Genomic DNA, 25,393 nt, shown 5'->3' on the forward strand with positions numbered 1-25,393 from the left:
TGGGCGTGACGCTTGTGCTGAAACCAGATTTGTGTGAAATGAAGCGTCTGTGCATGTTCCGTGAAAAAAGCAGCGTCACTGAGGTGGCATGACACCAAGGCTGCAAGCTTGTGTATATGCTTGTAAGGGCATAAGAATATTTCTGCTCCAAAGCTGTATCTATTACTGCACTCATTGGGATGGCAGCTCACTGCTTATGCTTTTAGTAAACAGAAGTAGGAACTTTGGAGTTTCAGTTATTTATATAGATCTCTATAAAAGCAATTGCAAGAAGATGTGTGGTGAATATCATGCATGTGCTGAAAATGTAACTGTTTATTTTTACGGGAATAGGGCATGATGCATATTGGAAAATGTTACGACATCAGTGCCTCCAAATTCAACTTGATGTGCCGTATGTTCTCAGCAGGACCCACCTCAGGCACCACCGGCAAAGAAGAGAAGGGCTAGTGGAAGTCTCCCCATCAGCGAGAGGACAAGCCCCAATGCTTTTATTGACTTCACTCTTATTGCGACAGAGTTTGCATCACCAGACATGACAAGATGCGTTTGGATGACATAATATGTTAAAGTGCAGTATGTACTTCTGGGTGAGCAGTGGAGCATGCAACCAACATGATAAGTCTCGTAATAATTTATAAGGGATGATGCGAGCTGATCTATGTTTGTATCGGACGAGGTGCCAGCCTTGAGGGAAACCCATCTATTGTAATATCCTGAGAGATAGCCCACCAAAAATCTATAGCGAATCAGATAAAAATGAGGGGTGGGCTAAATTTTTGTGTGCCATAAAACAAAAGTTGAAGAAACGCTATGTAGTTTTAGATATGGTGACTTTTGAAACTTGTGGCTGCAGGGAGAGGTTATGAACCAAAGACTGTCCTTCCGAGTCAGCAGTGTTTGCTTATATCCCGCTGCGGTTAAGTTACACCGTTTTTTCCAAGGTCACCATTGGCTAGGGTCCTGAAATTACTGGAAGTGGGCTATCTTGCAGTGTTTCTCATGAAAATGACAAGTCATGCCAAAAATAGTTGTGGGCTATCTTTGGGGGGGTGGGGCATCTTTCGGGACATTACAATAGTAGTACCTGGAGACACCATTTGTACTGTATTCAAGCTTCTCCAAATGTTGTTTAGCTCTTAATAAACTCTGGGGTTATAGATCTGTCAGCAGCATTGGATACATATTTTCATAATTAATCTTGTAAAAGGTTTTCTTTTGTGAAAAGTAAGCAAGGCTATGGTGTTCCTTACAAAGCTCTTCATGCTCTTAATATAGAAGTTGGCGCTTGGCAAAAGCACGGCCACTGAAGTGGCTCAGGAGACAAAGGGGACTAAAACTGTGTCATTATTATATTTGTAAACACAAATCTGTTGCAATGGGCCCTTTGCGAACGCTCATCTTAAGGTTCCATGTATTCTCCATGTATACTGTATGAAAGTGTGCACCACTTTGTAAAAGGGTCTATTACAGCCCCGGATGTAAGTGCAGTGTCATTGGTGGTACACTCAAGAGAATATTGCTTGGCCGTTTTAGAAGCATTGTAAGGTTGTTTCTTTAGAGACATCTCAAAATGTTTTCATTCCAAAGATTATTTTCTGCAATATCCTTGTCATCGTAGGTCTTTCTTTTTAGATACATGTAAAAATGACTTGCCTGAAGGTGTTACAGATGCTGAGTTTCCCCGTGAGCTCGGGGTTTTTAAAATGCTTAAATATAAGCAATCGATATTGTGCTTCTTTTTTTTTTAGAAAAGTGAAAAGTATGTGTTCATTTCCCAAAATCTAATACCATTCTCAACTGTACTTTTTCCTAGAAAATTCAGCGAAATGAAAAAAAGTGCTGTCAATGTGTCCATGAAAATGACATGTAAAGAAAATGAAAAACGTTTATGATTCTCCATAACGCCATATCGGAGCACAGCTCTTGAGGAGGAGGAGGAAATGCCCCTCGTCCTCTCTTTCTCCCCTCCTATTTAGCGAAAAATTTTCCCTAAATTTAGCGGAACAATTTTCCGCACTAAATTTGGCGAAAACTCTTTCTTCTAAATTTACGGGGGAAATTTTACTCTAAATTCAGCGGGGAAAGTTTTCCCACTAAATTTAGCAAGGAAATTTTTCTGCTAAATTTAGCGGGGAAATTATTCTGCTAAATTTCACGGTAAAATTTTTTCACGAAATTTAGAGAGAAATGATTTCGGTTAAACATAGCAGAGAAATTTCCCCACTAAATTTAGCGGGGAAATTCTACCTTCGTGACGTCACCAGTGACATCATTATGAGAAGCGTTCCATAATGCAACGCGCGCCTATGCCGACGGTGGTGCCTCTCGACCCAGAAACAGGTGCCTAAGAGCTGCGCTCTTAAAGATTTTAGCATATGTACCGTCAGTGCCATGAGAGGTACAGAGTCGGGCCGTATGAAGACTGGTCCTGTTTGTTTTACTTGTGACTTTTTTTTGTGGGCACCCCTGTTAGCACTTGTTTTTGCTACCATATGCCTTTGTTGTTCATGTCATTGTGCCATGTTTGGGATGTTAAAAAGCGGTAAAATTTTGCCTCACACGAGCGACAGTAGATTTGCAAGTTCCCTTCTGAACCTCGCCGGTGGATGCTGGCAACCATCGCAAGATCTGACAAATGGCCCATCGTTGCTTTGCAGAGAGACTTTTTCCCATTGGCCTACTCACCTTTTGGGATCATGCATTTTCTCTGGAGTTCTTATACCAGTCGAGCATCATCGAAATGAGTGTCTCGTAGCACAAAATGGATCTGTTATTTAGATGAGGAGAAGCTGTCGACCTACCTGATTGCATTCACCACCACTCCATTTGTGCAAAACAAAACAAGTGCGATGCAGTTGTCTTGCAACGCATGCTCTTGTCTGGTGCTTGAGGCTGCAAGATTTCAGCAATTTGTTTTGTTAATTGCTTTCTTGCACTGGAAGCAGTGCTTGCATACTCTAGTAGCTTGTGATTTTTCATAGGTTTAAAGTGATATTTTGTAGAACTGTATTAGAATGAGCAGACATCACCACATGGTACCTCCACAGTAGCATAGCATTCACTGCTGCCTTATATGTCATAGCAATTCCGAAGCCCAGAAAAGAGGCTCGCTTATATTTTTCTTGTGGCTATTAGTGTGTGAGATAAGCTGCTTCAATGAAAAATAAAGTACACATGACAATTTGCTGCATGAATTGGCAATGCTCATAAATTTTTTATTAACTTAAAGTGTGATTATATGACCTTAATAACAAAATTTCCTAATACTTTAATTGTTTTTTTGCCTTGTTCTCTTCCTTATATGAACAGGAGTCAAACCGCTTGTATTGTGTGCAATACTTTCTGCTGAAGGCAGTGCAGACTTGTCAAGCTTGTCTAATGTTTGCACCTTGGCATTAGACTTTCGTTGTCTTATACCTTCCTTGTCTCATTTCTCTGATCTCTTCAACAGGGCTGGCCGAAGCTGCCCTCTGGGACGATGGGGACAGCGAGACCGACTCCTCTTCCTTAAGAGGCAGACTGGTTGAGCCGCAACCCACGATGCGGCCACGGCATGAGGGCATGTACCACTGCGAGTTCTGCCCTTACTTCACTCATTATCTTTCGGATGTCACCAGGCACGAAAGAAGACACACAGGAGAGAAGCCTTTCCACTGCTCTGTCTGCGAGAAAGCATTTCCTGTACGCGGTGACTTACAGATTCACATGAGGACTCACACGGGGGAGAAACCATTCCGTTGTGACGTTTGCCAGAAGGCGTTCGCCAGAAGTCATGTCCTCATGATTCACAGAAGGGTCCATACAGGCGAGAGACCGTACCAGTGTGGCACCTGTGAAAAAGAATTTTCAGATAAATACAACCTGCTGTGTCACGAGAGAACCCACAGTGGGGAGCGGCCTTACAAGTGTGAAGCCTGTGGGAAAACATTTAAACATAGTAGTCATGTGACTAGGCATCGGAAAAAAGTGCACGAGTGAGGGATCTGAGTCATGCAGTATCTGGAGGTATGGAAGAACTGTTTGATGCTTCACTGTGCACTTCACTGCCTGTCTGTTGTCTGTTCAAATGAGGTTGAGAAATAGAGACACATTTATCAGCTCTGAACATTATCATTTGCAATTAGGCAACAGTGGCAGTACTGCTATGTAGCACACTTGTTTAATACGCTTTGGCAGCTTTTAACTCATTCGCTACCACGCGTGTCGTGTGCTGCCAGGCCGTTTGTACCGCATGTTTTCCCCCTAAAACAGGGCCACACTGGCATGAATGTTTTGCTTGTATAATAAGCTTTTACAGTAAAGTGCGGCAAACACATAACATGTTATTTACATGCTTAAGTGGTTCATTCAAGTCTTTAAATCAATATGCCCTCACAGATTCTTGCTCATATGAAAGATCTCGATGCAATTCATCCTCGGTCGCTTAGGCGTCACACAACCAGTGCGCTTTTGTCGTGATTCGGACTCAGAATTGCAGTCGGAATCGTCCCCGTCGTCAACAAAAGGTTCCGAAAACTCGCTATCCTCACCAGACGTCCCGTCATCATCGCTGTCAAAGAGGATATTAATGATTTCATCGTCAGAAAGGCCACACTGGACACTGACATCTCTTCCAAGCAGGCAGCGATTGAGCGGGAAAGACGACACACAAAAGAACAGGCTCAAACAAACACAGTGAACAGAATGGTCCTCGCCATCTGTGGGCAAAGTATCTAACTACACTACCCCAAGTCTACATAGTGCACCATCTATAAATGGCTCTTTAAAACAGAAATGCAGACTGGCAAATCTCCGGTTTTCGCAATATGGCCCCTGAGGGCACACCCGGCGATTCGTCGGCTTTGGTAGCGAATGGGTTAACTTCGTGGTTATTTTTGTTTTATGACGTATAGAGCTACTTTTAATTGTTCACATTGAGTGGATTAGGAGCATTGTGACTTAATAAGGCTCCTTGAATCCTATGTCAAGATTTTTGTGGCGACATTTTGAAAAGTGATTCCTCCGAAGTTCTCTGGATATCTAAGCATTGTTAACCTATTTCTTCCACTTTGCTCCAAGTTAAATTATGTTCCCGAGGTAGTAAAAAGAAATCTGTCAATTACTGTCCTCCTCCGTTCCTTGTGAGTTCAGTGAATCGCGAATTAACTACTTTCCTCTACAAGACATTGCCTTACTTTCTCGCTACTGTTGATGAGCATTCTACAAGCAACGGGCAATACCAATGTAACCTTTCACTTCAATCTTTTTTGGACTTGATTGATCTTTGCCAACTGACAATGGGAGGTTGTTTGGTGATGTCGTAGCTGGACCATTTGCGTTAACTTTATTTTTGCTCCACAACACTGCTGTTTGTTTTGGTAAATGTGTGAATTGTTGGAACAAATTATTGTCACTTCGAATAACATTCTACAGTGCAGACTGCATATAACTTACGTCGCGGGAGTCGCGAAAATCCGCACTATAAGTGGTATCGCACTATAACCAAAACATCAATTTTTCAGGCCGAAATACATGCCATGAGACAACTTACTTTTGTAAAAGAATTTATTTAATGTTAGATGAAAAATAAAGCTTAGTTTGAGGAAAGTCTTCATTTCACCAGACTTGTACACTTCTCTCTCAAGTGCGTCACATATTTCGAAAGAAACGAGCGACTCTTGCCTGGCGCACCCTTTTAAGTTTTAACGGCGTCGCGGGTTGCAGACGGATGTTGCGAGCATGCAGGATTGCTAACCCTAATCACTTTTCTCCGGTGATGAAAACCCGTAAAAATTTGCATCCTTTATACGGTACGCGTCAGTAATACCTACAACTTGAGCACAGGCATGAAATGTTCCAAATAAGAAATCCGGGCGATGTTCGAAAACATAAATGCTTAGAAAGCACAACTGTAGTCGAAGTAAACAAACATGACGACATAGACGTTTCTGCCGTCTTGAGAGTGCCACCACGACATTGCCGCAAGAGTAGGTGGATCTTCCCTTCTAGTACGTGCTGCGTTATCATAGCGACACACAACGAAAATTCACAGTCAAGAATAGCACTTTTAGGCGAAACGATGAGCTTCCACCATGCCGTCTACGTCGACGATCACAACCGACGCCATGTTTGCGGATAGAAGAAGCCGGCCCGCGACCGGCATGCAACGCGCGCGAACACTTCTCCTCGACCTGTTGTTGCGGTTGTTTCCAACCATATTTCCAACGCAGCAGAGGGATGCACGCACGTGAACAACACGTGCGTGCGTCCCTCCGTCGCTATGGCAAGTGAAGCCTCTCTCTTCACTTCTCCCCGTTTCTTCGAGCAACCTCCTTGCCCCATGAGTGCCGCTTGCGGTTAGCGCTGTCAGCGCCGTTATCTAGTGTCGCAGTGTCGCACAGGGAAGCGTGCTCGCTGCGCCAATTGTTGGCGCGGTCGGCGGGCTGTTCCAGAAACCGCACTGTAACCGGTATTTCCCTTCGCGCGCCTGCATTTTAAGTGGTATGTAATTACATGGAGTTCTATGGGAGGCAAACCAGTGGTTTAAAAAAAAACGCGTTATACCCGGTCCTGCACTATAAGCGGTTACGTTGTAAGTGGTCTATACTGTATTGGGTTTACTACTTGCTTCAAATACACAGCGTCATTGAAAAATCTGCTAAGTAACTCATTTTTGCAATCACTTTGGGTGTGTTTTACAGGCAGGTTTAGGTTACTGCGCATCAAGTGCTCGTGCACTGAGAAGAAGCACCACCTGTAGGTAGACTGCATTCCTGCATATCTTGCTTTGCTGCAGTGCATCTTTGTGCTAGAAAAAAAAAAAAATAAAGAAATAAAAAAAAAATAAAAGAATAAATAGAGATTGCACTAGACTCTAAAGGATTAATTTTTATGTTGAGTCGCACGCTACCTCTATTACAGCCCTTAAGTTATTCAAAGGATCCAGCTCTCTAGTTGAAATCTAATCTAAAAGGCTGGAGTGGTACAGAAATGAATGCTTGGAAATACTATCAAGGAGTGGAGCTGGATAAGTATATATATCGGCATGGCCATTTTGCATCATTATAATGAAACAGACTACACCAACTTTACGTTACAATTATAACACTTGAAGTTGAGACGTTTTGTCTGCCATACAGGAGAGATATCAAATATGCTAAGTTGGCATTCCTGCCAACTTGGCATCACTGATGATGTGTTATGTATGGAAGACGAAACGTCTGATTAAATTGTTATATTTGTTATGTGGTGTTGATGTGGTGTCTGGTCTCTGGAATATTTTTGTAACCATTGTAGCATTAGGAACTTTAAGAAAACATAAAATTTTGTGGTAACACATTTTTCATTCTAATGGTGAATCCCACTCATAGATCCGGAGCGCTTTCCGAAATCCGCGAGGGAGGCAAAATTTGGTTCCTTGGGACCCGCTCCGAATAGACGAGGGGAGGATAAACTCACATTTTTGGAGCGACCTCCCCCGGCCTTTCAAAATGGCCGCTGCTCGAACTGATCTTTCCGACGACCAGTGACAACTGTCACTGCTTAGCTGCAGAAATAACACGCGACACTGGCCGGGCGAAATTATACGTACCACGGCGCCCATGTCACAAATAACAAGAAAGACGTCCGCGTTCGGCACCCTCACATACCTTTCGGCCGCCTTGAAGCAGGGGGGCACGCACAGCAGTTACCATCGGTGGAGTTCAGATTTCTGGTACGACTTTAATACACACAAAGGTAACAAACCATCACTTGCACGGTCGTCGCCTGATCCCTTCTTGCTTTATTGCACGGGAAAACGCTGGTAGAATGCAGTGTTAAAAGGTAAACAATCATTGGTTGCAGAATGAACAGGCCTAACCTTGCGTCTGGGGTGCTATGTTGCGCTTTTTGGACTCCCAGGAGACTAGGAAGAGTGAAGTGACGTCAACGACACAGCAAACGCAGATTGGATGTTGACAGAAGAAAACGAAATCAACACCCAATCTGCGTTCGCTGTGTCGTTGACGTCACTTCCCTCTCCCTAGTCTCCTGGGAGTGCAAAAAGTGCAACATAGCCCCCCTGCTTCCATACTTTTTTGTCGTTCTTTTTCTCGTTCTTCCTCTCACAACCACAGATGTCGGCGCTTACGATTTAACACGCTCCAGTCCAGGCTTTGTATCCCTGATCTACGCGAGGTAGAAGCATTCGAGCGGTCACAATTTCGCATAAACAACCGACGCATCATAGCAGCTCTTACTCGACAACCCGACCGTGGTGCCGTGGCCCAATCAGCGCGGCGACCTTGCCAACCTCGCTGCGCATGCGCACTGCCGATTTAGAAGGAAATGACGTAGTGCGCTCACTGAGGCATATTATTTTTATTTTTTTTCTCTCGCCTCACAATATCTCTTGTCAACTTCCGGAAAGATCTGTGAATTCCCGTGGAGCAAGTTCTGCGGGGTTGGAGGCGCTCCGTGGAGCGGGCGCTGCAAGAGATCTATTAGCGGAAGATGGCTAACTCGAGCCAGATGTGCGAGTGGAATATGCGGCGCTCCAAATGGAGCGCTTTTGGAGCGCTCGAGATCTGCGAGCAGAATTCACCATAACATCTTAGTGGAATATTATTTTTTACCTTTTACAGTGGTTTACCCTTCATCTCCTGCAATGGGCCTTTCTAAACAAAAAGCATTCATCTTGTCACAATAATTCTTTTTCCCTATCTGGTGCTTTCAAACATGAATGGACAGCTAGCCGAGTGTTTGAGGGAATCAAGCTGCCTGTTTCTAAAATGTTTGCTGACAGGAAAAGCAAAGAAGGGAATGATTTTCATGTCACATGAATTTCAACCAAGTGTTTATAGTAGAATGAATATGAATGAAGTTTAATGCTGGCCTCCCAAAGTGACTTCAGGTGGACAAGTCATATCATATTGCAAAGGAATTAAATTTTGAATGCTTGAGGTCAACCTCTGCTGGTGCTGGATCGGGCCAATAGGGTGGTATTGTGATCGCATTGAATCCTTTCTGGAGGTGGATTGACTGAGCAAATTGTCTTGGTCACTTGTTTGAAAAGTGAATGTTTCTTCATATCCACTTCAACTTCGAAGTTTGGCAATATTTTGTTGCCCCAATTCACTGCACTCTAATCGGTGAACCTGTTTGGAATTTGGCATTCAAAATTTGGACAAAATGCTGTTGTTTTTGGTCAGGTTGTCATCAGTGTACATTTTTTTGTACTGTGAAATATATTTTTTCATGTATGTATGCACATGTGATTGCATGTACAGAATCCAGGGTGATTTTTTTTTAAATGAATCTTTTGTGCTTTTTATTGCAAATGTTTTTGTTGCTCTAAGTTTATTCTGCATGACGAACTCCTTCCTTGCTGAGGTGTCGATAGAGAAATGTCAGTGATTCTTCAGTTTGACTTTTGAGCAAAATAAATATGATCGCAGCTGCAGCCTTTCCTGAAGATACATTTTATATTGCGTCACAAGCATTATCAATGCATATAGTACCAAGACTTGACCTGCACAATTTGGACTGGTATTCTCTAACAACCTGTATAAGTCTCTAACAGTTTTTTTTTTTATGAAATAAATTTAAATATTTTAGTCATGGTGGTTTCGGAGACATGTTTACACTGTATCTCCACATTTCGAGACCTCAAATAAACTTGAGTTGCTGAATTGAGAAGTATTTATTTTAATTAAACATGAAACAACAAAGTCCTAATATATATTTTTAAAAAAGTAATTAACATTATTTAGTTGCATGCCAAAAAGACAATTGCGCACGTCTGCGTCAGACTAAATAAAAAAATGCATGAAACTGGTGCCGACATTTGATATGCTAAAGCTCGTACACAACCAAGTCCCTGGGCTTTTTGAAAATAATAATTGATTTTGAAATAAATGTGTTTGATTTGCACTTTATTTTGACAAAAACCTGTCCTTCCTTCATTCTCTCGAAAATAATGGAGTACTAGTGCTCGCTTTTTATGCGTCGTAGCATGAGGCCTTTCCACGACTCCAAGCCCTCACTTTCAGGCCTTCACTAAACAGCTTTGTTTTTTCCCCATCACGTGAACAACAACCTCGTTGCATAAGAATTGGTGCGAGACCCTCACTGTGTAGGTTCGAATATAGAACACTATGTGCTGTTTGTTTAGTCGGAGTTGCTATATATCACGACTACAACTAAACAATTGGTCCATACGGGCAAGAAACTACCAGTGTGGCACGTGCAAGAAAGAATTTGCACAGAGACCCAACTTGTTGCGTCATGCAAGATCCCACAGTGGGGAGCGGCCTTGCAAGTGCGATGAAGCCTGTGGGAACACGTTTAAACTGAGTGCCCATTTAAGTAGCCAGAAATAAAGGGCACGAGTGAGGAATGTGTGTCATGCAATATCTCGAGCCCGTTTGTGTGGAAGAATTCTCGTGTGCTTTCGTGTGCTTCACTGCTTGTCCAATGTTTATTCAAATCAAGTTGAGAAAGAGGCACATTGATCCAGTTTTGAACATCATTAGTTTCAGTTATGCAACAGCCACAGTTGTGGTATGTAGCATTTCTTGTTGTTTAAACACGGTTCTTTTTTCTCAGGAACTCTCTGTACTTCCGAACATGGAGGTTCGGGCGCTTGGGGACATGGCCTCGGAATTCAAAATTTTCAGAAAAAAATGTTTTTTTCAAAAATAATATGTTTACGCTCATTAACTTCCAAAGAATGGTTTCAGAAACTTTCGTTTATAAACATGCAGGATTTATCTCAGAATAAATTATTTTCAACATGTCGGCAGCCCTCCGAGTCAGCAGGGAGCAAGTTTTTTGTGTTTTTTATTTAGCGCTGCTTCATACTTCAGGGAATGCCTGCTACAAAAGTTAGCGAGCCTACAAACAACACAAACTGGTAGCTATTGCCAGGGGAACAGAAAGTCTCAAAGAGGAAGGTTCTAACAATGCGCCTGGTGAATTTTGCCTACCTCGGACCCACGGAAAAGAAAGAAACCTAAAGTTGAAACTTTAAATGCATTTTTCTCAGTTTCACTTTTTGGCAGAAAATGTGGTGTGAGGAAATGTACCATTGGACGTTTTGACAGTGTAAAGATTTCATTCAGTGCTGCCCTGGACTGAAATTTCCTGAGGAACAAGTTAAGGTACTCATAATCTGAAAAAGCTAAATTCTTCATGACCGAAAATGAATATTTTAAAACTCAGAAATTTGTTAAAATCGTTTCTTTTCGGCTGTTATTGTTTTTCTCTAGAATTGCATTTTCTACAATTAATTTTTGCCTTAAACTATGGGTATTCTACTTCACATTAAATCAAACATTTTGTGGATTGCAATTATTATTTTTCTTAAATACATTTCCTAATAAATTAACTTTTTTCTGGAGCTTGTTAAGCATAGTATGTTGTAGAGTTGGCCTATATGACTGAAACTTTAGATGTCGTCACTCCTAATGGGGTTCAATTCACCCTGAAAGTTTGAATCAATTTGAGACATTAGTTCAAAAGCTGACCCTCCCAGGCCATGTCCCCCCTTAACGCGTAGCGCAAGTTTGTCTGCTTCTTTCTGCTGGGGTTGTGTTTACTTCAGGATGCCTTGCTCTGATTGGCCGATTGAAGGGTAGAGGGTACAATGGACGATTTTAAGAAGGCACAATGATGATTTTAACCCGAGACTGGGGCAGAAGCTGGAAGTTTTTTTGCAGTGGGAGAGAAGGAACAAGTACAGACAGTGTCGAGGACAGACAGCGTCTCGCTGTCTGTCCTCGACGCTGTTTGTCCTTGTTTTTCTTCCGCTTAAAAAAACTTACTCCTTCTGCCCCAGTCTCGGGTCAAAATCATCTTGGTAAACTTCCACCAGCTAGCCTGTGCATGGATCGTAATTGCCTCAAGGCAGCTTACTTTGAGGTGTACCCACTGTCCATCAGAGCCAATTGGAGCTCAGCGTTCTGACATCCACAACCTTTGCAAAAGAAGCAGACGATCTTGCGCTCCACAAAGTCTTCGTCCTTCTGTGTTGATGTTCTGTTAAGCGAGTTTGAGATGTCTTTTTTTTTTTTTTTTTCTGTTCCTTCTACGTTTTGGTGTTTCTCTTGTGGGAACCTGACTTTTTTGCTCATTTACCTTTGTTTCGTTGTGCACATGATGTTCGCATAAAAATTGTTATGTGTATTTGGCACATTCCCCGAAAAGAAAAGTGGAACTGGTGGAACTACCCTAAAACTTATCATTTCTGCTTTATGTAGCAATTAACGTTTACTTTGTGTCGCCTAGCAAGTGCAGAAGATGCGGTCATTTGCACAGTGCAAGATTTCATTGAGCAGCGCCGACGACGTGTTTTGGGAACGTCGCAGTGGTGACTGGAACGACAGCACCAATACAGATGAAAGACAGAATGAGAAGGTCCGGGAGGAGTTTCAGTTACCTCACCTCCATCATGCGCTTGCTAACTTGGATAACTCTTCGGAATCTCGTGCACACACGTGCAGCTAGAGCATCCCGGAAGTCGTTGAGCGCACGATGGAAGCTAGGCATTCAAAAGAGGCTTCGTGCAGTTCTCCCATGTTCGCCGTACAATACGCCCTTAATATATAATTTTTTTTCCATTTTTCTGACATGCGGTGTAAGGGGGTCGACTTACAATCTAGTCGACTTGCAATCGTGTAAATATGCTAACTTCTTGCCAGTGTTTTCTTTTGCTAACGGGGGCTGGAAATTAGTGGTTGATTTAACCGCAGCATTTTATAGTATAAGAAAGTAATTGTTGATGAATCATTTTCGTTTTCAGGATTAACAGCTGCTGGCTTTGTTTACAAGGCCCGTTCACGCACTTGCATTGGCTTAAGACCAAGTTCTAGTGATTTCTTACGACTAGAGAACACACTTGCACGCTGAAGGTGTCTGTCAGGTGACCTTGGTACTGCATTTTACTAGAGCGAAAGCTTTGCGGTATTTGCGAGATAATTTCATTCATTTCATTTCATTTGAAATGATCTCGCAAATATATACATATACATGATATATGTATATGTATATATTATCACACATAAATATCACATATACATGATGACGAAAATGATCCCTGGAGAAGGGGAACAAGAGCGACAAAGGACAAAGACATCTCCAAACGCAGCTAGGCGACTGGTGAACGACCGAAAAAATCCGCCTGGTCCGGTTATCGAACCTGGGACCTCTAACAGCCCCGGATGTAAGTGCAGTGTCATAGGTGGTACACACAAGAAAACTTTGCTTGTCTGTTTTTTTTTTTGAAGGACTTGCTTGGGATGGTAGAGTGAATATTTGATTCGAGAGATTTTTTTCAGCAACGTCTCCCTCTTTAATTTTTTTTTTTCTCTTTTTTCACTTCTTGAGAAATGTTTTATTGGATGGTGTTAGACAAACTGAGTAGTTTTGCTGTGAGCTTGGGGATTTTGAAATGATTAAATAGGGGGCAATCAACTTTCTGCTTTTTTTGGGAAATGTGAAATTAGTGTTCGTATATTGTTTTGTTCATTGATAAATCTTTTTTTCTTAATTTTTTTAAATCTAATACTTCCGCCACTGTGCATTGCTTCTTGCAAGAAAATGCAGCCAAATATAAAAGCTACTATTAAAGTGGCCATGAAAAAAGTATGACAAGTAAAAAAGTATTTGTATTTGTACCGTTAGAGCAGATTAAAGTATAACCCCACCCGAATCCCATTAAGAATTACGATTTCCTAAAATCGAGAACATGGAAGTAAAAGGCAAACTCTAATACAGAGTTTGGCCATATGAATACTGATCCTGTTAGTTTTACTTGTGTATTTTCTTTCTGAGCACTCCTGTTACCTTATACAATCTTGTGCGCAACAAAGACAAAAGCAGAGAAGAGGACACAACAAGGCGCAACTTTCAACTGAATTTTATTGAAAACGTGTTCCGGTATATATATAGTCTCAACCATCGTTACAATGACAACAAAAAGAAAAAAGTAAAGGAAAAAACACCATGACAGAGCATAACTATCTCGTTCTCAGGAAAAACAATTCCTTCTCCGATAATGCGATCGACGGCATAGCAACACACATGTCTCCTAAATAATCAATGTGCTCGGCTTCTATGATTTCGCGTGTTACCGCTGACTTGCATTTCCCAATTTTTACGCATTCATCCAACAGTGGGGTACAACCGCATGTCCTGCAATGCAAGTCAAGAAAGCCACCGTTCTTTTTTTGCACGTTGTTATTGTGCTCGCGAAGCCGATCATTTAGGCAGCGCCCCGTCTGCCCGACGTAGTGGCTGCCACAGGACAACGGAATGCGGTAAACCACGCCAACTGAAAAAAATTCAGTTGAAAGTTGCGCCTTGTTGTGTCCTCTTCTCTGCTTTTGTCCTCGTCTTTGTTGCGCACAAGATTGTATAAGATGTCAAACCAACTCGCCCAAACAACCACTCTCCTGTTACCGTTTCTTTTGCTACAATATGCCTTTGGTGTCCATGTCAGTCTGCCATGTTTGGGGTGTTAAAAAATGGTCAAATGTTTACATGGCACCAGCGATAGTGCCTTCAATTTCTTCTCTTCTCAAACTTGCAGGTCTACTCTGGCAACCATTGTAAGATGGAGCAAATGGCACATTGCTGCTTTGCAGACGGTCCTTCCCGCTGACCAACTCTACTCTCGGGAACATGCATTTTTTGTGTGGTGTTTTTGTTTACTCCAGTCCAGCATCATTGAATCAAAATAAGTGTCCCCTATTGCATCAAATGTATCCCTTCGATGTAGATGAGCACAAGCAGTCAACCTACGTCATCGCAATTCTCCACCACTCCATTTCTGCAAACAAAACCGTTTCTGAAGTGGTTGTCTTGAAACACCTGGTTTCAAACACAATTACTACAAGATGTTAGTAATTGTGCATCCTTCCACTGGAAACAGTGCTTGCATACTCAAGTAGTGTGTGATATTTTATTGATGTACAGTGACATTTTGTAGAGCATTATTGCAATGGACAGACACTGCTGACTACATGGTACCTTCACTGCAGCCATATATTTCATACCAATAATGAGGCCCAGAAATTAGCCTCGCTTTTTGTTGTTCACGGCCGTTAGGGTGCCAGGTGAGCTGATTCGATAAAAGTTAAAGTGCATGTGAAATGTTTGCTTGAATAGGTTACGGTTTTCAATTTTTCATTAGCTTAAAGTGTGGTATCACTTTGATGTGATACCTTTTCTTAATACTTTAATTGTTCTTATTTGCTGAGTTTGTTTTCTTCGTTTGGAAGCAAACTGGTCTTGGGACGCTTGTTTCTGTTTGCTACTTGTTTCGCCGAGCTTGTCTTCTGTTTGTGTATTGGCTTTGGACTCTCTTTGTCTTTGACTCTCCTTGTCTCGTTTCTCGGGTCTCTTCGACAGTGCCGGCCGAAGCAGCCTTCCAGGACGATGGGGACAGCGTAAGCGACTCCTTTTTCCCAAGCAGCAAACTGGTTCCGTCACAACCCACAATACGGTCACGATATGAGGGCATGTACCATTGCGAGTTCTGCCCTTACTACTGTCAGAGTCTTTATAAAATCACCAGGCACGAAAGGACACACACAGGAGAGAAGCCTTTCCGCTGCTCTGTCTGCGAGATAGAGTTTTCTCAAATGGGTAACTTACGGTATCACATGAGAACCCACACGGGGGAGAAACCATTCCGTTGCAAGGTTTGCCCAAAGGCATTCACCAGGAAAGATAGCCTGACGATTCACAAAAGAGTACATACGGGCGAAAAACCGTACAAGTGTGGTACATGTGAGAGAGAATTTTCAAACAGATCTAACATGTTGCTACACAAGAGAACCCACAGAGGAGAGCGGTCTTACAAGTGTGAAGCCTGTGGGAAAATGTATAAACAGAGTTACCATTTAAATAGCCATCGGAAAAAAGCGCACAAGTGAGGGATCTGCATCATGCAATATCTGGAGGTATGAAAGAATTCTTTCGTGTTTTACCTTGTGTTTCACTGCCTGTCTGTTGTCTGTTCAAATGAAATTGAGAAATACAGGCACATTTATCAGTTCTGAACAAGATCAGTTTGAACAGCCACAGTACAGTGATGTAGAATTTTCTGTTTAATACAATTAAGCAGCTTTAAACTTCAGGATGCCTTTGTATTAGGATGGTGGACTAACTACTTTAAGCTTCCTTTTGAATAGATGAGGATCAAGGGGTTTATTAGGCACCTTAAATCCTATTATTAGATTTTTGTGATAACATTTTGCAAAGTGATTCTTTTGAAGTTTTCTGGATTTCTATGCATTTTAACCTACCAAAAAATCCCGGAAGATGCCCCACCCCCAAAGCATAGCCCACCCTTATTTTCGGCTTGATTTGCTATATTTTTTTTAAACACCAAAATATAGCCCACTCCTAGTAATAGTAGTGTTGGAATCAATGACGGTCTCGGCGTAAATGCGGCTAGTTCTGGCAGGGTATAAGCGAATGTTGCTAACTGGGAAGTACAGTCATCTTTGCTTCGCTGCCCCTCGCCACCATGACAAGCTTGAAAGGGACACGACCTAAAAATAGCAATTTTTAGAGCGCAGCTCTTAGGGGCCCGTTCCCGGCTTGAGCGGCGTCGGCGTAACCAAGGTCATCCCAAGGTCACGTGGCCCCCAAGGTCACGTGACATCCAAAGTCACGTGACCCCCCAAGTCACGTGACACCCCCAGGTCACGTGACCCCCGCCGAGGTCACGTGACCTCCCCGATGACGTCATCAGTGATGATGACGATGCGGATGCCGGTGATGTCATCAGTGATGACGATGCGGATGCCGGTGATGTCATCAGTGACGTCACTGATGACGTCATCAGTGACGATGCGGATGCCGGTGACGTCATCAGTGACGATGACGTCATCGGGAGGTCACGTGACCTCGGCGGGGGTCACGTGACCTTGGGGTGTCACGTGACTTCGGGGTCATCCGCACCGTCATCGTCATCATCACAGATGACGTCATCAGTGACGTCACTGATGACGTCACCGACGATGTCACTGATGACGTCACCGACATCCGCATCGTCATCGTCATCATCGCTGATGACGTCATCGGAGTCCGCATCGTCGTCACTGATGACATCATCGGCATGGTCACGTGACTCCCCAAGGTCACGTGACCCCCCCCCCCCGGGTCACTTCACCCCCCAGTACCCTTCCCTCCTCCTCCTCAAGAGCTGCGCTCTAATTCGGTGTTACAGGGAGTTGTAAACGGCTTTTTTAAACTGTTCTTGATTGTACACTGAAAGTTAGCCCACTCCATATTTTCACCCGATTTGCTCTCGATGTTAGATGGGCTATCTCTCAGGATTTTACGGTAGTTTTTTTCACTTTGTTCCAGTTTGAATTGTGTTTTTGAGGTTGTAAAAAGAAATGTGTCAATTAGTGTCCTCCTTCATTCTTTGTGGAGTCAGTGAATCGCAAATAAACTACTTTCCCCTACAAGACATTGCCTTACTGCCCCGCTACTGTTGATGAGCATTCTGCAAGCAAGGAGCTATACCATGTAAGCTTTGGTTTCAACCTTCCCTGCACTCGATCTTTGAAGCTGACAGTGGACGTATTCTTCGGTGATGTCACAACTGAACCATTTGCATCAAATTCTGAAAAAGTCCTTGTTCTTGTACAATTTGCAGAAGGTTTCAGAATTTGCATCCACATTCTTTATGGTTAATTTTTTATCTCGCATTGGCATCATTCTAATAATGAAACCAAATGCATGGACTTTAATAAACAATTTATTTAGATGTCTCATCTCCCATACGGGAGACATACCAGTGATGCCAAGTTGGCATTCCTGCCAACTTCGCATCACTGATGATGATGTCCTCTCTTTGGGAGACAGAATGTCTGATTAAGAAATGTATGCAAACATAATTTCAAACATCCAAAATGAAAAGAAAATGAGATGGTTATAGATACCTCAGGGTATTAACTTGAGGAAATACGGTAAACTTATTTTTTTAAGAATATTGCACAGATGTTCACAAATGACATGTAAGGAAGAGGGTTGAGGCAAGCTGGTGAGGAAAGTACATACCTGTGAACACTGCTCTTTTTTATGTTCCCCGAGGCTTCGCGATTTGGCACAAATGATGTTTCAAGAAAAATGGTTATCTCGTTGATATCCAGTGGATATCGTGAGATGATGTTGGGCATTTTGACTATTTGGGTACATCCCCTGAATGTTCATGGTTGTGTGATGTGGAATTCGGGTGTAGGACAAAATGGTACCAAGTAATTTGGGCTCATAGGGTGCTCTGAAATTACAGTGAACTGATACATTGAATCATATTGCATCATATGTATCCCTTCGATGTAGATGAGCACAAGCAGTCAACCTACGTCATCGCAATTCTCCACCACTCCATTTGTGCAAACAAACCCAGTGTGATGTGGTTGTCTTGAAACGCTTCTTGCCTGGTGTTTGAGATTGCAAGATGTCAGTAATTGTGCCTCCATCCTGGAAGAAGTGCCTGCATACTTAAGTAGTGTGTGATTTTTCATTGATGGACGGTGACATTGACTCTAGTGACATTTTATGGAACATTATTATAACAGATGGACATCGCTGACTACATGGTACCTTCATGCAGCCTTGTATTTCATAGAAATTCCGAGGCCCAGAAATTTGCCCCACTTATTGTTGTTTACGTCTATTAGGATGTGAGATAAGCTGCTTCAGTGAAGGATAAAGTACACATGAACATTTCTGCATGAATGAATATATGCTTATCAATTTTTCATCAACTTAAAGTGTGATATCACATGAATGTAATAACAGTAGGCATGGGCGAATAGAGGATTTTGGGTCTGAATCGAATGCGAAGCGATTAGTGATTTTGGTCGAATGATTTCGAATTGAATAGTTTGAATAGTACAAAAAACAAATACCACAAGATATGTTTAAACTATAGTTTTATATTTAGTACTGTCGAGACCGGTTATAACGAAGTCGGTTATAACGAAATAGCGGCTACAGCGAAGCGATCCCGATTCCCCATTCCCTTTTGCACTTCGTTATAACCGAAGTCGGTTATAACGAAATAGCGGATATATCGAAGTGATTTCCAATTCCCGTTGACTTCGTTATAAACGGTCTCGACAGTATTTACTCTTATTTGTTATTAGAAGTACTGTAATTGTTAATTTCAAGTGTGTTTGAGTTTGGGAGCACGAAATGGTCGGAAGCTTGTGCCACCTGGCCAGAGATCCAAGCAAGAATCTTCAGAAAAGTCTAATAATTCGAACATGTTGAATGCTTATATTCGATTCGAAGCGAATGCCGAATAGAGCAGAATTTTGATCGGCTATTCGTAATAACCGATATATTCACCCATCCCTAAATAACGGCCTTTCTCAATACTTTAATTGTTTTTTGCCGAGTTTATTCTTTTTGTTCTGAAACAGGGGTGTTGAGGCACTTGTTTTGAGTGTGCTGCTTTCTGTTTAAGGGGACACACCCCCTAGGGAGGTCAGCTTTTGAACCTTTGTCTTAAAATAAATGAAATTTGCATGGTAGGCTGGTGGTCATGCTAGAGGGGGTGTATAATTAAATTTCAGGTCTGTCGGTTAAATGAGAAGGAACTTAAAGAAGCTTCTATCAGATACACGCCTACATTGTTTAGTTAATCTATCGTTAGAAAACTATCACCATATTCCAGATTTTTATTTGCTAGATATGTAGCAGAATGCCCCAAAGGGTGCGGCTATGGAACGTTTTTTTCCAAAAAGTCATTTATTTCTATAAAGTTTCTCTTCTGCAAAATTGGTCAACTTTTTGGTCTTCTGTGTCTTCTACAAAATGTCAACATTTCTTTATAAAAGACATCCGTAAAGTGACAAAAAAAGTTCCATAGCCGCATTCGTTATTAAATTCAGTCAGGAAAAGGGAAGAACGAGCCTTCCCTGTTTTGCCATTATCAAACGATAGATTGACTAAAATGGAATTTAGACCGAAAAGTGGAACAGAGAAAAATGTGTTCAAAGTGCTCCAAACCCTGCCTTTTCTTTAGCTGCGGTGGACAGAAAATAATTTATAAAAAATTAACTATGCAGTGTAAATTAATTAAACTTTTTGGGAATACTCTCTAGATGTTGGTGGATGTAAATATGTCATTTTTCAAAATCAACTTTTTGCAATTTTTTTTTTCTAGGTAGTGTCTTTCCTTAAGGCAGTGCAGACTTGTTAAGCTTGTCTAATGTTTGCACCTTGGCATTGGACTTTCGTTGTCTTTGACTTTCCTTGTCTCGTTTCTCTGATCTCCTCAACAGTGCCGGCCGAAGCAGCCTTTCAGGACGATGTGGACAGCGAGAGCGACTTCTCTTCCTCAAGAGGCAAGCTGGTTGAGTCGCAACCCACGACGCGGCCACGATACGAGGGCATGTACAACTGCGAGTTCTGCCCTTACTCCTGTCGTAGTCTTTCTTATGTCACCATGCACGAAAGGACACACACGGGAGAAAAGCCTTTCCGCTGCTGTCTGTGAGAGAGCATTTTCTCTAAGCGGTCATTTACGAAATCACATGAGGACTCACACGGGGGAGAAACCATTCCGTTGCGAGGTTTGCCAGAAGGCGTTCGCCAGAAGTCATCACCTGACGATTCACAAAAGAGTACACACGGGTGAGAAACCATACCAGTGTGGCACCTGTGAGAAAGAATTTGCATATAAAAGCAACTTATTGAGTCACGAGAGAACCCACAGTGAAGAGTGGCCTTACAAGTGTGAAGTCTGTGGGAAAATGTTTAAACAGGGTCGCCACCTAAGTAGGCATCAAAAAAAAGTGCACAAGTGAGGGATCTGGGTCATGCGATATCTGGAGGTATAAAGGGACTCTTTCATGTTTTATCGTGCGTTTCACTGTCTGTCTGTTGTTTGTTCAAACGAAGTTGAGAAAAAGGCATATGTACCAGTTCTAAACATTATCAGTTGCAATTAGGCAACAGCAGCGGGTACAGCTATGTAGATTTTTTTGTTCAATACAGTTTAGCAACTTCCAACTTCAGGTTGTTTTTTTTTTAGGACGATGAACAAGCTACTTGTTCATTTTGAGTGGATGAGGATCAGGATGCTTATTAGGCACCTTGAATCCTATGTATAGATATTTGTAATGACATTTTAAAATGTGATTCCTTTGAAGTTCTCTGGGTTTTCATGCATTTTAACCTAGTTTTTTTCACATTGCTCCAGTTTGAATTGGGTTCCTGAGGTTGTAAAAAGAAATGTGTGAGTTACTGCAATTCTCAATTCTTTTGTGGATTCAGTGAATCGCAAATAAACTACTTTTTCCGTACAAGGGATTGCCTTACTGCCCTTTTACGAGCTATGCCAAGTAAGCTTTGGTTTCAGCCTTCCTTGCACTTGATCTTTGACAGATGACAATAGGAGTGTTCTTCGGCGATCGTCACGGCTGAACCATTTGCATTGAATTCTGAAGAAGTTCTTGTTCTGCTCCAATTTGCAAGAAGTTTCGGAATTTGCATCTACATTTTTTTATGTCTAATTTCTTCTTTGCATCATTCTAAAGATTGAACAAACTTCATGTACTTTATATAACAACTTATTCAGATGTCTCAACTTCAAACCTGCAAAATAAAAATAAAATTAGATGGTTATAGATACCTCAGGATATTAACTTGACGAAATATGGTAAACATACTTTTTTTAAGAATATCGCAGATATCCACAAATGATATAAAAGAAGTGAGAGGGTGCAGGCGAGCTGGTTAGGAAAGAACATACCTGTGAACACTGCCCTTTTTTTTATCTTCCCCGAGGCTTTGTTATTTGTCACAAATTATGTTTCCCGAAAAATGATAATCTTGTGGATATCCAGTGAATATCGTGAAATGATGTTGTGCATTTTGACCATTTGGGTGTATCCCCTGAATGTTCATGATTGTGCGATGCAGAATTTGGGTGTAGGAAAAAATGGTATCAAGTAATTTGTTGGCACCTGGGGTGCTCTGAAATTTTAGTGAACTGATACAGTGGAGCTTTATTCAACACACCTGTAATATGGTATATTTCAATGTACTATTTAAGGTTTTTGTGATATATTTTAGCAGACAACTAAAGAAGCCCAAAACTTAGTTTAAAGTCTATTATCGCTCACTCGGCTCCTAGGCTCCTAGTCGCATAAGTCTGAGCACTTGCAACTGAGTTGGAGCTTGAATGTTGCTACACAAATACACACACTAAAAGCGCAAGGTCGTGATGCACTCTGCACTTGATTGGACTAGCGGGTAAAAACATGCACAAAAGATTGACAAATGCAATTAGTAGTTTTGTTTACAGCACTGCTTGATTGGTCCTATCAGCTCGTAGCATCGGCTGTGGCTTTAGTAAAATGTAGTGTAGTGCAATGGCCCTGCAACCAAACGCAAGCATATGGTGATTCGGACATAATCATGCACATACTACATATTTCTGACAGCGTATGTGTGTGTAGTCGTGTATCGCTACTGCGTGATGCAGGTTGGACCCCAGGCTTGCTTTTATACTGCACTGTCGAAATTTCTGATCTAGAGCGTAAACCACGTCTCTGCTCCTCAAAGGCAGACCAACCTTACGCTTTATGAACACAAACGTCAATTTCTTGAGTGATGGCGTGTTATGGAACGTTTTTCTTCTCTTGCTGAATATGTCAAATATTGTGGACACATTATTTATATCTGTACTTGTATAATATTTCTGTAGTTTTCTTTCTTTGCTTGATTCAGCTACTGGCACGCAATGTGTTTTGAATTGAATATATAAGTTATTAAAATGGTTAGCGTTTTGTAACTTAAATATTTGGAAGAACCCCTTTTTTTCTCTCTAGATTCAATTTGCAGCAAGTACAAACAATCGACTAACCCTTGAAGAGCGATTACTATGTCTTAAATTTTGCCTGGCACTGTTTTGTCCGGGACCATATTGTCTGGATCCTGCAGGATTCTCTTGGTGGATTTGGAGCGATCCAAAAGCGCTGTATATGGTCGCATCTTTAGTGCAGTATATCCGAGCACTCGCTTGCACTCCGAAGAAGATACCAATGAAAGAACGCTCTAAAACTACCAAGAGAATTCTGTGTAAGTACGATGATTTATGCAGCGTCTGGCTAAGTGATGACTGTTGGCAAAAGCACCGGGGTGAATGATGCAGCTTGGGTAAAAGGTCCTGGGCTATGCCATGGGAAAGTGGAGATAACCCGGATAATCTCAAGTAAAGTAGGGTTCTACAAACGAGACTGCTTAAGTTTACTGCACCTATGTTATTAATGCAGTTGTGAAGCTGTATAGCATAAATTGAAGTATAACTTTCTATTTTAATGGCATTGGCACTGAAGTGGCGTGGCACGTTTGTTAGGCTGTGCAAAAATGATAAAATCTTAAGACATACGATCATACTTTGATATGAACTACCATAAAATACCGGGCAAGCGCCCACTTAGAATTTAAAGATCAATTTTACATATCAATGTACTCTGCATATTTTCTCAGATCTTACAAATTTGGGTATGAGCGCTTAGTGTGGTAAGGGTGGATGCGCGATATTCTGAGGTATGTTGTTACTAGCCTTCAACCTTTGAAGGATTTATGGAACCTTTACTCGGCCCTCTGCACGTGAATTTCACAAAACCGAAACTCTACTAGAGTGGAACCACTGACCTCTATGACGATTTGCTGGATCGCGCATCCTTGCATGCCCGCTTCTGGTCTCTCGGCGAGATCAAAGCTTCTTTGGCACGCCAAAGTGTTGCGTCTCTGCCTTTGCATACTTGGATACCGATAATGAAGGGTTGCAGTGTCCCGGAAATCATCCCGGCAGACGTACAGTGCTCACAAAGACAGCATCAAGAAGGAATTTTACGGTAACACAAGAGGAAGCAGACTGTTGTTCCAGGATAGGGCAGTAACTCTTGGAACAAAAACTTGGAGAGCAAAGTTTACTGAAGAGCTGGAGACCCTTTGCACCATCTGTAGGACTAACACCAAAACAATACGCGTCTGCAAGTCAGGCCTCAGGACACCGCCATCTTGCTCAGTTGGGGTGCGCTTGGACGCGTCATACTCTGATTACGAAGCCTTGCTAAGGCGGCATAATCAGATTATGGCCGTACCCAAGTGCACCCCAGCTTGAGCAAGATGGCGGCGCCCTGAGGCCGGACTTGCAGACGCGTACACATGTTTGCACGTCCGGTTTCAGGGCGCTGCCATCTCTTTCGGTTCGGATGTGCTTAGATGCGTCATAATTCATCGTAATCGCATTATGGCCGTGTCCAGGTGCACCCCACTGAGCAAGATGGCGGTGCCCTGAGACCAGACTTGTAAACGTATATATGATCGCCTGCCATGGTTCTGACCCCGCCACTGGAAACGGACTCTGTCCCTGAGGCACTGCGATTCACGGCGGCCATGGAGGGGGAGGAGGAAGGGAGGCCCCCAGCGGAGGATATACGGGAAGCAAAAAGGGTAGAGGCCCTCGAGAGCACAAAACCACAGCACAAAAGGACGACTCTAGAGCGGAAAATGAGAAACCTAAGAAGTGAAAATGGCTAGAGCGAAGCTTCGACTCTGCTTACCCGATACAAAGGGAAGAGCCAACATAATCCACCCCAATATGTGCCGGCCTGACCCATGTGACTTTGGCGTATCACCAAACAAATTAACATTTATATTGATAGTTTTCTTTTGTTCTGGATAGAATCCCAAGGAGTAAAATAAACATTTAGGAATAAAAAAAAAATGGTTTTGAAGTATTCAAATTTTACGAAGTGAGACAATCCAATCCAAGATTTTGAGCGTTGTTCATGAACATGCCGTTGCTCTTCTACACGTTGCATAGACCGTTTGCACGGAACGTTCGTCCTTTGGAGACCTTAGATTTGAGAGGTCACAGCAAGCAGCTAGTGCTGCTAGTGCTCTGCGTGTTCCACCGGAATTGTTGTCGGTTGTGTGCCCACTGTCAGCATCGCAGAGTCTGCGGCACTGTAATGAAGTGTTGCATCTTCAAGTGCAGCGCCTGTAAAGCTGACGGTGTGTCGCTATTCCAGTTTCACAGGAACCCAGAGGAGTCAATTTTAGCGCATGCTAGCGCTAAATTTAGCGCTTGCGTTGGCTCACGCTACACAAATGAGTTTTAGAATGGGGTTTCTCTGCAGCGACGCGAAAGCTGAAGCATCTCGCGCTTGCTACGCCACCAAGATACGGTCGCAATTTTGACTTCACACAAAAAATGCTGTAACTTGAGAAAGGAGTTTTTTTTTTTTTTTTTTTTACTCCAGAATAACATTTTAGATTGTTTAAACGTGAGAATGCGACGCGAGCGGTCGACCGGTCGTGTCCGCTTGCGTCGCCTTGGCAAGAGAGGTCCCGTGTACTGACTTTCGCACACCGTGCCTTCGCC

The 25,393-nt window shown here is 42.3% G+C and overlaps 2 protein-coding genes, 1 long non-coding RNA gene and 1 pseudogene across 3 annotated transcripts; 3 read left to right on the forward strand and 1 right to left on the reverse strand.

Annotated features, from left to right (window-relative positions):
* Nucleotides 1–2,342: 2,342 nt before the first annotated feature.
* On the forward strand, nucleotides 2,343–4,600 carry LOC115319839 (annotated as a pseudogene).
* Nucleotides 3,192–4,606, reverse strand: LOC120839495. The gene is made up of 2 exons (XR_005715338.1): nucleotides 4,533–4,606; nucleotides 3,192–3,833 (listed from the first exon to the last, which is right to left on the reverse strand). It is a non-coding gene; the product is annotated as an uncharacterized LOC120839495 (long non-coding RNA).
* A 236-nt stretch (nucleotides 4,607–4,842) lies between these two features.
* On the forward strand, nucleotides 4,843–15,998 carry LOC120836163 (zinc finger protein 32-like). Its single transcript, XM_040209774.1, has 2 exons — nucleotides 4,843–4,858; nucleotides 15,373–15,998. Exons 1-2 carry the CDS (start codon nucleotides 4,855–4,857, stop codon nucleotides 15,897–15,899), a joined length of 531 nt encoding a protein of 176 aa, XP_040065708.1. The 5' UTR covers nucleotides 4,843–4,854; the 3' UTR covers nucleotides 15,900–15,998.
* Nucleotides 15,999–20,111: 4,113 nt separating this feature from the next.
* LOC120836156 (putative zinc finger protein 56) lies at nucleotides 20,112–21,332 on the forward strand. Its single transcript, XM_040209773.1, is given in 2 exon segments — nucleotides 20,112–20,478; nucleotides 20,480–21,332. Coding segments are annotated over 2 exon segments (597 nt in total). The 5' UTR covers nucleotides 20,112–20,200; the 3' UTR covers nucleotides 20,799–21,332.
* Nucleotides 21,333–25,393: the final 4,061 nt, after the last annotated feature.

This window comes from Ixodes scapularis, unplaced genomic scaffold (assembly GCF_016920785.2).
Source record: "Ixodes scapularis isolate PalLabHiFi unplaced genomic scaffold, ASM1692078v2 PGA_scaffold4__175_contigs__length_147842914, whole genome shotgun sequence".
In the NCBI taxonomy this organism is placed as follows: Eukaryota; Metazoa; Arthropoda; class Arachnida; order Ixodida; family Ixodidae; genus Ixodes; species Ixodes scapularis.